The 12,948-nt window shown below is 41.3% G+C and overlaps 2 protein-coding genes across 2 annotated transcripts in view; one reads left to right on the top strand and one right to left on the bottom strand.

Moving 5' to 3' along the window:
- The window catches only part of CDC16 (cell division cycle 16), a 441,073-nt gene that overhangs the window by 311,870 nt on the left and 116,255 nt on the right, over positions 1-12,948 (top strand). The gene's annotated exons all lie outside the window — the stretch shown is intronic.
- RASA3 (RAS p21 protein activator 3) overlaps positions 1-12,948 on the bottom strand; it is a 124,237-nt gene that overhangs the window by 65,639 nt on the left and 45,650 nt on the right. The window contains exon 3 of the mRNA XM_088530517.1: positions 11,188-11,291. Coding sequence (XP_088386643.1) covers positions 11,188-11,291 — 104 coding nt within the window. The remainder of the gene's footprint in view (positions 1-11,187; positions 11,292-12,948) is intronic.

Genomic DNA, 12,948 nt, shown 5'->3' with positions numbered 1-12,948 from the left:
ACAATCATTCAAGGATTATCCTCTTCAATCAGAGCTTCAGAACAAGGAAAGGTTTCTTCGGGGCATATTTCCTTACACAATACATAATTATTTCTGATGAACAGCTTTTTCCACTTGGTATTGTGAAAGACTTAAAATTCCTAACAACATACTCACTTAACAGTATGAATAACTCTGCAGCATGGCTTAGGATGTAACATAGCAAATATATATATATATTTTTCATGACACTAAAATGGAGGGCCTTTAGTGTTTTTTTGGTGTTTTTGTTTGTTTGTTTGTTTGTTTTTGAGGCAGATGTCTACCATAATCCTAATCGAAAGCTCCAAGCTGAGGAGTTACTAATAGCATTTTAGGATGAAGCCTTTGACGTTATTTTTGTAGAAATGCAGTTACTAGAGAAGATGTCAATTGAGGACGGAATCCAAGACCTGCATTTTGAGGCTGGAAGCTCTTGCTGAGAGCTGAGAGCACTTTAGCACTCTTAGTGGTAAAAGATTTACTCACTTCACTCACTCAAATCTTGTAGAGCTTGCAATCCAGAGCCACCCAAGTACTGACATCCCTCTTCCACCTCTAACCATACAGAGAAAACACACAGCGAGCTTTTCTCTCCACTGTTTAAAAACTGCCTTATCCCCACCAAATTAGGTCTTTTTTTTTTTTTTGTAGTTATACCAACAGCAGCCAATTCCATGCCGTGAACTGCTGCGCACACACACTGAGGACTAATATATATGCAGAGCTGAAACTTTTGTCGTGACCAGTCTCTCACAGGCAGTAGGTAAAGCACACACTGAGTGGTAGTGAAACTTTTTCCAAGCTTCAATCTTTGTACGTACAAAGCAGAGCAGGGCTCACTTGTAGATCATGTGCTCCTCAGAAAGCAGCCTTGGGCTGGGTGCTGCTCTAGGCACTGAGAAAAGTAGTGCATTAAAGATGAAAGAATCCAGGACAGTCAGAAATGTTCACGAGCCTCAGGAAAGCTGCCTTTTGGAAATGTAACAGACTTGCAGTAACAGACTTCCTTGACAGAGTTGTTCGCATACAGCTTGTGACCACAGCTTTACTGAGGAAATAAAAGGCTTTCCTTAACCAAATCCTGTTAAGAAAATATTCCAGTAGCCAGTCTTTGTTGTAAGCGAGAGAGATTTCCAAGGCTCCCCAGTCTCATGCTGTCTGACCAAGGGGCATACATTGCCCCAGTAAACATTAATGGAAGACATTTACAGAAAAAATGCACATGGCAGAAGGCTATGAAGATGGCAGACATAAGGTGTTCTCCCTTCTGAAACCTAACGGAAGTTCTGACAACGGTTTGAAGGAGGATGAATTATAAAGCATCTCACATCCCCACTATCAAATTCTGGTCTTTTCTTTAGCTGTACTTGGACTGATGCACATAGCTCTCTGTTTGCTGGGCTGCTCCCACACATTGGTCGCGACTACTACTGCGTCATCCTTTTGTCACCTCCAGGCTGCTCCTGGTGACAGTTTCCAGACTTTCAATCCCAATTTCTAAATTGCTCTGCCATCCTTCCATAGCTCCTGTCAGGGTTTCTACCCTGGCTTTCACTAGGCTTCTGACACGTTACTCCTAAGCCATCCTAGCTCTGCTCTCAGCACTCTGCTTCTTGTCCTTTACCAGGCCTCTCTCCTGGCAAACATTAAACTGGGGATTAACACAGCAGATACACTGCCAGGCTCCTTATTGGACAAGCAGACCTAGCGACTCGAGACTTCCTAGAAGCAATAATTAAATTACACAAATCTACAAAGTAAGATGTCTGAGAGAGTAAATGAGATACTTGAACTAGAGAGAACAGATGAAGTCACCCTGCTGAGAATCCCTGTAATGACGGCTGTGTATTTTCAAAGCTACCACTTCTGTTCCCCAGCCGAAGCACTGTCTGGGCAACAGAGCGGTAGGTTTAAACACACGACCTTCCAGTAATCGCATTGGGTCTCAGCTGAAACGTTCACTTTCGCTGCCTGCTGTCCTTGCTCTACCCAACTCATCCCTTCAGACGCCGCTGCCAGAGCGCAGTGCGACTCCTGCTTCCCGAGCAGCCTCCTCCTGGCCGCTTCCACACACGGCCACTTCCCTTGCAGGGTTCTTCCTTGGAGAAAGCTCAAGGACTATTTCACTATCTCCAGCGCATTTAAATGACATAAATGGTGTTACCGCTGCCCCTCTTTCCACACGAAGCCCAGCCGACCTGCTTCAATCCCAATGGTCTGACGCAGCACCGGGATGCAGCGGTTTGAGACAGCGGGCACACGCCTCCAGCTCCACAGGGTTAAGGGGATGGCACAACTGTTCTGATTAGGAAGCTCTTTGAGCAGCACTGTGTACTCTGCAAACATGAAGCTCTTATTAATGAGCGAGATTTATTGGCGGGGTTGGCTGGATGTCAGTGTTTTGCACTGTACACCAAATGATGCCCAAAGAAGAAAAATGGTGGGGGGGGAGGGTGGAAAGCAGGGCAGAAAGAATAAAGGAAAGGCCTATCCTTTCACTAGTCTAAAGAATAAAAAGTGCATTACTGATAAGGCAGATTGTTTTGCAGGGCAGATGAAACAGCTCCCCGGGCACAGCAGCGCCCTACAGAAGCTCTGCTTCTAACCCCGAGCCTGCAGGGGCAGCGCTCAGGGGCTCGCACGAACCGAGGCTGCACAAGGCACCAGGCCAGCACCGAGCAGCCCGGGCCCTGCGCTCCTTTGCCGTTCCCATTCTCTCACCCACTGACCTACATGTGCTGGCTCGAACCACTTCTGGGCTCGCAAGATCGAGGTTAAATCTTAAGCTGTTGGCACCTGCAATTTGAAGTGATAAGGGCCTACAATTCTCCTCAAAGATAAATCTGACAGCAGAGAAGAAAAAAGAAAGTTTGTTACCGATCGTTTAGGGCACTTTCCTCACTGAGATTCTTCCACACGCTCCCACGCTCAACCCCAATGTCCAATACTCTTTCTTGAACCTTGGGTTTCTGCCAGACAGCTGTACTAGACTCCAAACCTGTATCTGAGGCGACTGCTCACTTAAGCCTGTTTCCCCAGAGCTACCCCGCACTGCAGAGACTCCAGCTCTGTAGCTTAACCTTTTAGACACTGTGTGGAAGGAGATTGGAAACCCAAAGCTCAACTTAGCGCACGGGATACCTTCAAGGCACGCATACAGGACACTTTTTTTTTTTTCTTTTTAACACAAACTATCTTCTTGGCAACATGACTGGCGGAGATGCAGTAAAAACATTCTCCTCATTTGAACTCTTTCCTTCCCCACATCTGTGGTTCATCAGGTTGGGGATCTGACACACACTTCTACATATTTTTCAGCCAACGTGCCAGCGGTTTCCCCATGCCTCCCACTCTCAAGCAGAGCAAACCTCCCCTGGGGTACCTAGAGCCTGAGCCCCGCGTTCAGAACAGATACGCGAGAGGCCCCAAGAGAGGTGCTTCCTTCCGTGAACCTCTCGGTAGTGAGAGGGGGGGCTACCACCGTTCTGCCCAGCCGCTCACCTCCATCCCTGGCATTCAGAAACACTGCGAGTAAAATAACCCAAATTTAAAACTACCAAACAACAAAAATAAAAACTCTGAGGGAAGAGAGGAGGAAACAGGTTTCAGGGGTCATGCGTGGGTGGTGTTTGCATTTTTAAAGCAGAGACTGTTTCAGGTGACCTGTTTTACAGCTCCCCTGCTTAAAGTCACATTACAGCAGCTGGGAGACAGAGGATGGCAGAAGGTCAGTCCTCTGGGCACAGAGGCAGGAATGGGGCAACCTGGAGGAGTAGGGAAATGGGGTTTCCCACTAGAGAGGGCACTGATGGAAACACCACCCCTTCGGTGCTGGCCCTCACTGGTGTTTCTGGTGCTCTTTCCAGGCAAGTCTCAAACGAAGCCCATAGAGGTGCCTCAGCTTGTTAATTCTCTGCATAGCACTTCCACACAAAGGCTAGCACAGAGCTCATGACTTGGTTTGGGCGAAGCCGGCCGTCAGTCACAGCCACCTTCCGTCTGGATCTCTTTGTGGTGCCGGAAGGATGAGGCACTGGTCTGACAGCTACTTCGCACCTTCTCATTCCCGCCTGCCAGCTTGCCGAGAGCCTCACTTACAGCTAAGGCAGCCGAACATCTATGTTGGATGCCGGGCTGATAAAATATATGCTTCCTCTCAGAAAAAGGAAAACGGTAAGAGTCAGCCAGCAGCAGGGCTGGAACGTGCCATTTTAAAAGGGCGTGAGGCTTAAACTGAATAAACTATCCAGCAGTTATTTTTACAGACTCAGCAAGACAGCATTTCAGGAGTTCTTGCATTGTCTTTAAACTATCTAAAGATGCACTAGAAAGTGAAAAGCAAGAAACTTTGCATATTGCTGCTAAATGAGATGAAGCAATATAGTATAGTATTTTTAATATATTATCCTCCATTAATTCTGGCTGCAGTACGGTTAATTCATTTACAGCAAAGCATTAGGCCCAAGTCACATGTTAAAGGACCCAAAGTCCTCACTAATTCACTGCTCCCTCAGGCTCTGGGCAGATCTAGTTTGTCTCCTATGAGCACAATGTCGAGGAGGAGTCCTGGATTACAGACCAAACCCATTTATCTTAAGGGTAATAATGAGAAAAAAAAAAAAAAAGTTACCAGGTGCCCACCTGCTACAAAGCAATCGAAAGTCTCTACAATATAAAAATCATTGTTTGAATTTCTTGCTGAATGGCCTTTATTATAGACAAGTATTTCCACTACAGACAGTGCCCATAAATGCAGACTGAAATTGCTGGGGAAGCAGCACACGCTACAAGCTAGTGCAGACCCCACTCCCGCAAAGAGCCTTCCCCGCCACAACCGCCTGCTGAGGCAAGAGCAAGGCTGCGCTGGCACTTGCACTTCAGCAAAAATTAAAAGGTAACGGAGGTGCCTGTTAGGAAAAGATGCAGACTGTATTTCCCATGCAGGCTTTCAGTAAGTGTTCAGCAGCCTGCATAAAAGGATGTGCCGAACAGTCAAGGTTCCTGCGCATTATGCACAGTAGTTTTGTTTATAAGATGTGTACTTGCAGGAGGAAAAAGGAAAAATATGTATTTTTTGAAAGCTCAACTTTGTTTTCCTTCTTTTGTGATCACTTGCTTTGTTAAAAGATATTGTCAATGTAGCCTAACAATTTAGTCTATGCAGAAAGTATTTACTTTAGGCTTTCTGTGCCACTGTGGAAGATCTTCAAGTGAATTCTATCTCATAGCTTCTCAAGACTTGTCATTGTGGGACACAGTCATCTGCTTCCTGTATTTCATTAGTAGCTATATTAATAGCACAGTGAGTAGACATTACTCTCACGTCATCCAACAGGCACATCGCGGAAACAGTAAACCAGGCTGCGACTTCTGCCTAAGCCTTGCTCAGCAGTGGGGAGGATGGGGAAGGAGAGAAACCCAACTGCCTACTTTAACCTTGATCTCAATATTGCATTGTATCGAAAGATGTTTCTTCCACCTACCTAACAGAAAACACAGTTTAGCAGGAATTGTTCTTTTTTGGTTTTATTTCAAATGCAACAAGGTATAAAAAGGTGATGTTTCTGTTACACTTGGCAACAACTACTCACCATGGGTGGTGAGTTTGGTCTTTCGGTAATAAACAGTGGCAACTCTACAAACACACCTCCTCCTCAGCCCTGGACATCCCCACTAACAAAGGCATAGACCGCTCCAACATGCCACCCTTGAGCAACTTTCAACCCAGAGCATTTTCATTCTCCGAGAATGTCCGAGAGCTCGGACTTTTTTTTTTTTTTTTCCTCTCTCTAATTTGGGCTATAGCAGGCAAATTTAATTACCTCCGAATGCAGAATTTGCTTTACTACCTCACTTTGCTTCAGCTCATTAGTATTACACAGTAAGATGGTTACAATCTGTTGGGATGCACCAGCGACAAGGGTTACATTTTCTTTTAGGGGATGCCTAGTAACCTCTATAAAGTGTCTTTGGGCAGTAAGGTGCAGTAAGTGGGAGCAACTGCATGGCTGGCTAGTCTTCCCCAGTATGATCTTCTGCCTCCTCACTTAAGAGCTCAGAAATTTGACCTTGATAGCTTCTTAGTACCAGCCCAGTTCCCATTGCAACCAAACCTGCTCATCAGTCAGGACTACCACAAATGTGAATATGGAAGACTTTTTATTCCTCAGTGCAATAAGAATGGCCAAAATTAATATGGTGATGTATTTTTTTCCCCTCAGAACTTCAATGTTGTTTGTATTTTCTTTTGTCCAGCTTCCCCCTTAATGTAGACATTATCACACCAGTTATGAGCATCTATTAACAAAAGAAATAAAGTGCTCAGGAAAAAAAACATAGTGCGATTTGTGATTTAGGCAGATGATAAATAATTGTGTATATGTCACCTGAATGGCATATAATATTAACTATTCTTTTAGCACAGTGTTAAATGATTTGGTGTGGCACACTTCCTGTTTTTAACTGATCTATATATTCAAGGTCACAGACTTTCAACATGAACTGTTTATTACACACCCATAAGAATACCAGTTCAGGGCCTATCATGGAGATGTTTTCTTCAGTTAAGCTAGTTCAATCACGAAAGAGTGAGAAAACTCATCTATCTAATGTATTGGCTTGGTTGGGCTCATTTATAATCTCATTTATCACTTCTAAAACTTAAAGAAAAACAAAACAAAACAAAAAAACACAGAATCAGGAGCTGTATTCATTAATGATTAATTTTGATATTTGTCTTATTTAGTAGCATTACTGCCCAAATATTCCTTGCACTGAATTCACCCACAATTCCCGTTTCTGCTGACAGGGAATCAATTGCTAGTTTTTCAAGTTACCCCATTTCCACTAAGATTTTCTCATCATAACAGCTAGATGAAAATAACTCTGTTATTTACTGCACGTATACATTTCATCAACTTTGCCTACTACTCATATTGGATCATTTAGCAGCACAGAGAAAATCATTCATTCGTTTTAAAAGAAAAGCTGTTCTGGCTCATCTTTGGCAAAGAAAAGGTGAATTAAAATGGAACTTACCATTACTTTGATTTTCTATTCAAAGCATCCCATGTACAGTATAAATTTACACATTAAATTCTAGCCAGGTAACAGTTAAAAAACAAAAGAGCAAAAGACAACACAAGACTAGTCTATTTCCATAGCAAATGTATGTTTGCCAGAATTTGTCAAAAAAATGGACACAATTCATACTCCGATCCCCTAAGTTGTTTATTTCATTTATTATATTTTCATTTCACTGTGCATTCCAAGACACAGTTCAGAGTTGTATCATGCCACTCACTAACAAAATCCTACATGACTTAGCAAATTATCATTAGGAAATGTATGCATAATAAACAAACATGCAAACCCAAAGATACTTTTATCTGAACAATCCTCTCATCCTGTATGCCAAAACAGGACATTGTGTTCCAAAACATATCTGCTACACACGTGCTCAATTTGTTGTGTTTGTCTGGTTCTCCTCGGAAGTTTTTGTCAGAGGTTTCAGGGGGTTCTTGTTTTTCAATTTCTCCCCTGCCTTCCTTTTTTGCTAGTTTGAATGTTCTCATCTGCCACATACTGAGCAAGCTGCGCTTTGGATGTAAATAATTTGCTACCACAAACGTGTGTGTCACATTTGAAGAAATAATAGAGTGCTTACTCCGAGCTCCCATCACCCTGGAAATTAATCTTATAGTATTTAAAGGCATTTTTCTAGCCAAACAATTTCAAAATGTAGCTGCTTTCACATTCTCACCATTTTGTGACATATGCACTCTGCTTTCTCTCTCAGAAAAGACACCAAAAAGATGAAGACAAACAAACAACGCAAACAGACGTCTTAAATATACCAGGTAACACAGGAAACACAGCCAAATTCACAAGCTCAGTAGCATCTAAACTTAAAATTAGTCACCCTGGATGGAACACACTAAACCCTAGTTCCCTTCTTTGAGAAAGGACGTTGCTGGACGAGCCTGGGTCACCACACTTACTGCAGCAGAAGTGTCTCATGATGACTGCATATAACAAGTGATCTTTATAATGCAAACAAAGGGCCCCTATTCACACAGTTCTGCAGCTCAGTGGAAAAGCAACTTTTCTAATTCTACTCTAATCAAACTTCTCAGGGCAAGTCTCTTCCAGAGGTCTCTTAAGACTTACTGAATTGAAAATGCACATGAAAGCAATTGTGTCTTTTTAATATTGCAGATATTGTCCCTATGAAAGAATTATCCTGTCAAGAGGAAGGAGGAGAACATGTAGGGAAAGAAGATAGCAAACTCTGGGAATACAACAGCTAATATACACTGTAAAATCTCAATGTAAAGGCAGAACTCAATTGTTACTGAAGTGCTACATTAAAACAGTAATATATTAACCTTCCTATATATGAATTCTGTAATACACACGCACAAAAAAAAGGAAAAAAAAAATATATATATTTTATATATATATATATATATAAAACACAGTGCAAGAATACTACCTCTTTTTGCTGAGGCAGCAGCAAAGAATAGAAACCTGATCAATGATTTGTGCATCCAAACAAAAGTCTCTGCATGTCTTCTGCAGTTCTTTATTTCATAAGCTGCTCTCAGCAGTTCCTGAAGCATTTCCCTCGAATGTCAGAACTCAATTATTAAAATAGAAATTTAGGAAACATGGGAAAAACAAAGTAATCTGCCCTTCTCTGCAATTTCATGGGATCTGGCTTGTGTCAAGTCTTTCAAGGCCCTTTGCTCCACAGAGTAAAACCTTTATTAAGAAAACCCCAGTTCATGGGCTCTTCATGAGCCACTGCAACAAGAGAAAACTGTGAACTTACAGGAGATCTAATAAAATGACTTCAATTATTGAAATGTTCATCAGCTGAAAGAAAGGAGATACTATTTCACATCTCAAGTATGAAGCAGGAGATGAGAGACCAGAAAACTTTCCTAAAGCCCACTCAGGAATCAAAACCTGAAACCCTCACCCCTGGCATACGCCAGAACTAAGCACTAGTTTTAGATCAGCTCAGTTCCACACTAGTTCCACAAGTATTCCTAGAACACTTTTCTTATGTCACTTTTCCTATTTCCATAGTCTCTGACTATGACTGTGTATTCTTGAGCAACATTATTTTTCCCAGAAAAGGACAGCTGAAGATGCTGCCACTTAAATCTGGAAGTAAAACTGAGTTATTTCATATTGTCCACGAGAGGCATTCTTGCTTCCTATGAAACTGCCTTGGCCCCAACAATGTTATCTGCTGTTGTACTGTATTTCCTTGGTGATCCTGCTTTTAAGATCTTGTGTGCATCTTGTGCTGTTTCTCAGCAAGAGTCATGATTTTGACCTAACTGGTCTTCTGCATATTTTTATTTAAAGATGGGATTAACACACATAATTGAAAAAGGTAATTTTTCACCTCACAAAAAGTAACCTCAGAAAGAGCTCTCCTAAATAACAAAATTTTTAATTTTCTCATTTAGAGGAATGAGACATCTTCAACTACATAATTCAACCTACCAACTGGTTGAACATGCCAGAGTCCTTATTTAGGAATACGGCAAAATCTAAAGAGAAATCAGGAAACAAAAAATCATTTAAAAGATCACAGTAAGGACCTCTATTTGTCCGTGACTGATGGCAATACAAACCTACTTGTTTTCAACAGACATACAGGTATGAGGACACACAGCTCAGAGAACCTCAATTTCAAGTCGCGGCACCGTAAAGGAATGGAGTAGCTGATAGCAGATTAACACATCAAATAAAAGAGACAATTTCTTGTTAAAGACTTGTTCAATGAAGTTTAACACAATTTCCAGTAACTTTACTGGATTTTGGATGAAGTCTCACAAGCCCTGACCCAATGAAGCATATCTAACTATAGCATTAAAGGCAAAATCCACAAAAAGAAGCATTCAAAGCTAAGATTCCTACCTAATTCTCAAAAGCACATCCTTGGCCGGCTAGGTTCTTTTTATTTATTTATTTTAATAAAAAATAGCAACATCAAAAATGCTAGATTCTGCTCACAGTTGAGTTAAGTTAGAGCCATAAAGAGAATGATCCAGTTCCTCCACTCATATGTATAAATCGCAAAGCAAGAATTAAAGAGAAAAGACAGTATACGTATGATAGTCTAGTATAATGCAAAGATGCATGTGAAGAGCTCAACACCACAATTCTGTGCCTATAACAAAGCTTTTTTACAGCACTGTACAAACAACAACTCAACATCAGGCAGCTTCCTTACCACAAGCTTCATCAAAATATGCCCACCTCATTCTGTTTTGGAATTTAAAAAGTGGGAGTCATACATGCCTTTCTTAACTGATGAAAAAATAAAGGAACAAAAGCCAACCAAAACAGGGCCACTAAGGCAAAGCAACTAGGTAGCATAGAAAGATTATTTTTATAAATAGCATGTATACACATATATACATGTATAAGTGTGTATATATATACATATATGTGTGTGTGTGTGTGTGTAGTGTGTATATAAAATGATCAGTCCTCAAATTGATATGATTCTAGGAAGCTTAAATGACAGAATAAAATGCTTTAGAATTGAAACTGTTTCTCTCTAGGATAACTTGAGTTCAATAAGCTTCTTATCCCTGAGGTTAAACCGACTGTCATACAGTTTGCTGCATGTGAAATGCATGGCAGGCAATACTTGGAAAATGTGAAATTTTGTCCATTTGAAACAGGCAGTAGGAGTCTTACAGAACTATTCTGTTCAGCAAGTTAACAGCTTGCTCTGGTGTTCTTTATATAATTTTTGTCACCACTGTATTGTGGGCACTTGTGATCAGTAACTATTGCTGTGCAGGCAGTTGAACTTTACGGATACTGCATACAGATACCTCTAATGAGCCCTGGAATAGCAAAGTAGCAAATGATACTGCCAGCATGTAAGCACTGCCATACTGTCTATTTCAATCAAACTGCATTTTGCACATGACCCCAGATCAACCACTATTTATCTCCTAACCTTCTTTATAACACATAACACCGAGCCACTAACTCATTTGACAAAAAAAGGAAAGCACTAGGCATCATTTATCACTGTTGTTACTTATCAAATCGAGACTTCCACCTGTAATGGTCTACCACGCAAAATCCAATAGAATTAAGTTATAAAGAAAATAATTTATGAACACATACCTATGATGGAATCCCTTCGAAAAACATCTCTATCAAAAATATAAAATGACAGATGACGAAAGGTCCGAGGAATTTCACAGTAAAAATCTTCTCCATAGAAGGGGCTGGGTAAAAATAAAATAAAAAACAAACAAACGAACAAACATACATACATATACACACACACAAAGAAAGAGAGCAATTAGTGTATATAAGCGATATGTAAGCGATATATAAGCAATCAGTGTCTATAAGTACCTCAAGGGAGGCAGTGAGGAGGATGGTGTTGGCCTGTCTTCAGTGGTGGCCACTGACAGAACTAGGGCCAAAACCTGAAGCATCAAAAGGTCCACAGGAACTTAAGGAAAAATTTATTGACAGTGAGGGTGACAGAGCCCTGGAACAGGCTGCCCAGAGAGGTTGTGGAGTCTCCTTCTCTGGACATCTTCAAAACCCGCTTGGATGCAGTCCTGTGACACGTACTATAGGTGACCCTGCGTGCGCAGGGGGTTGGACTAGATGACCTCTAGAGGTCCCTTCCAACCTTAAGCATTCTATGATTCTATGTTTAGTGTTGGTATCCTGAAAGAAAAAGCGTGCTTGAACTTCACACCCTGCCCATCACTTGGCTGCATGGTTCTCTCCCTCCCAAGAAGGTGCATCTGTCTCTTCAAGTCTCACCTCGACTCTCTCGACTCTCTCCATCTACCTCAAATAGCCGTAAAACAAGATTTCCTGACATGAGAGAAAGAAGAGATCTTTTCATTTGGAAAAAAACCAACAACAACAAACCCAAAGGTCCCTAAGCAGAAGTGGCAGACACTATTACTTGCTAGCACATAGTGCCTTGAACAGGTAGGAGAGACCTCTGCTCCCAGAAAGCCTTGTAACAGAGGCCAGAAGAACACACAGATAAGCAGGATAAGCAAATACAGCCGGGAATCATTGTACACATTTCTTTAAGAGTTTAACTTACGTAAAATAAAATGCCTACAGCCACTGCCTCCTTTCTCATCCCTTCAGAAATTTTTAATTTAAAGGCAGATTCAGACAACTAATATTAACTCAGCCTTGGAGCTGGCATGACGCTTTTTATACGACAGCCCTGTGTGTCTCTATTTTTGTTTGCTGGAATTCCCAGAACAAAGCTCTTGCACAGTATGACCAGGTTTAAATATACCTACATATATATATATATATATATATATATATATATAAAATACATATGCTATCTCAGCACAAAAAGATCTTTAGAGACTTATGTGACTTTCTTCAAATCCTACCAATTTAAATGGAAAACATCAACTCAGGCTCCTAGCAGCAACCCTTTCAGTTTCTCTCTATCCAATTATATGGTTAAGGAATTATGCCTAAGAACTAGAAGCATCTATCAGCATTATTTGTTCACTGACAGGTCTGCCATTTCACCACAGACTTTTCACCGCACATGCTCAAGTTCCTGCTTCAGTAGATCCAGGCGGGTGGATGCACTTGGAGTCATATGGAGGAACAGAGCAAACACTGCAGATGTAGACTTAAAAATAAAGCTCTAATTCTAATTAACAGGCAGAAAGCCAGGAGGTTTTCACCGCCCCTTTTAAACACACTCCTCTCTATTGTCTTGGTTAAGCCCAAAACCAGGAGATGGAATTGTGCTGCAGCTTTATTCATTATTGAAGGCTTTTTATGATAGAAAATTGCATGTCCAAGAGTTATTAATAGCTCCTTGCATTAACTTTCATTTCTTCATGCATTTTGTCAGTAGAGGTCACTCCCTTGGCT

This window comes from Tinamus guttatus, unplaced genomic scaffold (genome assembly GCF_059628265.1).
Source record: "Tinamus guttatus ecotype Peru unplaced genomic scaffold, ASM5962826v1 Tinamus_guttatus_pri_ptg000030l, whole genome shotgun sequence".
NCBI lineage: Eukaryota > Metazoa > Chordata > Aves > Tinamiformes > Tinamidae > Tinamus > Tinamus guttatus.
The sequence above is the reverse complement of the archived record's forward strand: the minus strand, read 5'-3'. Positions and strand labels throughout refer to the sequence as shown.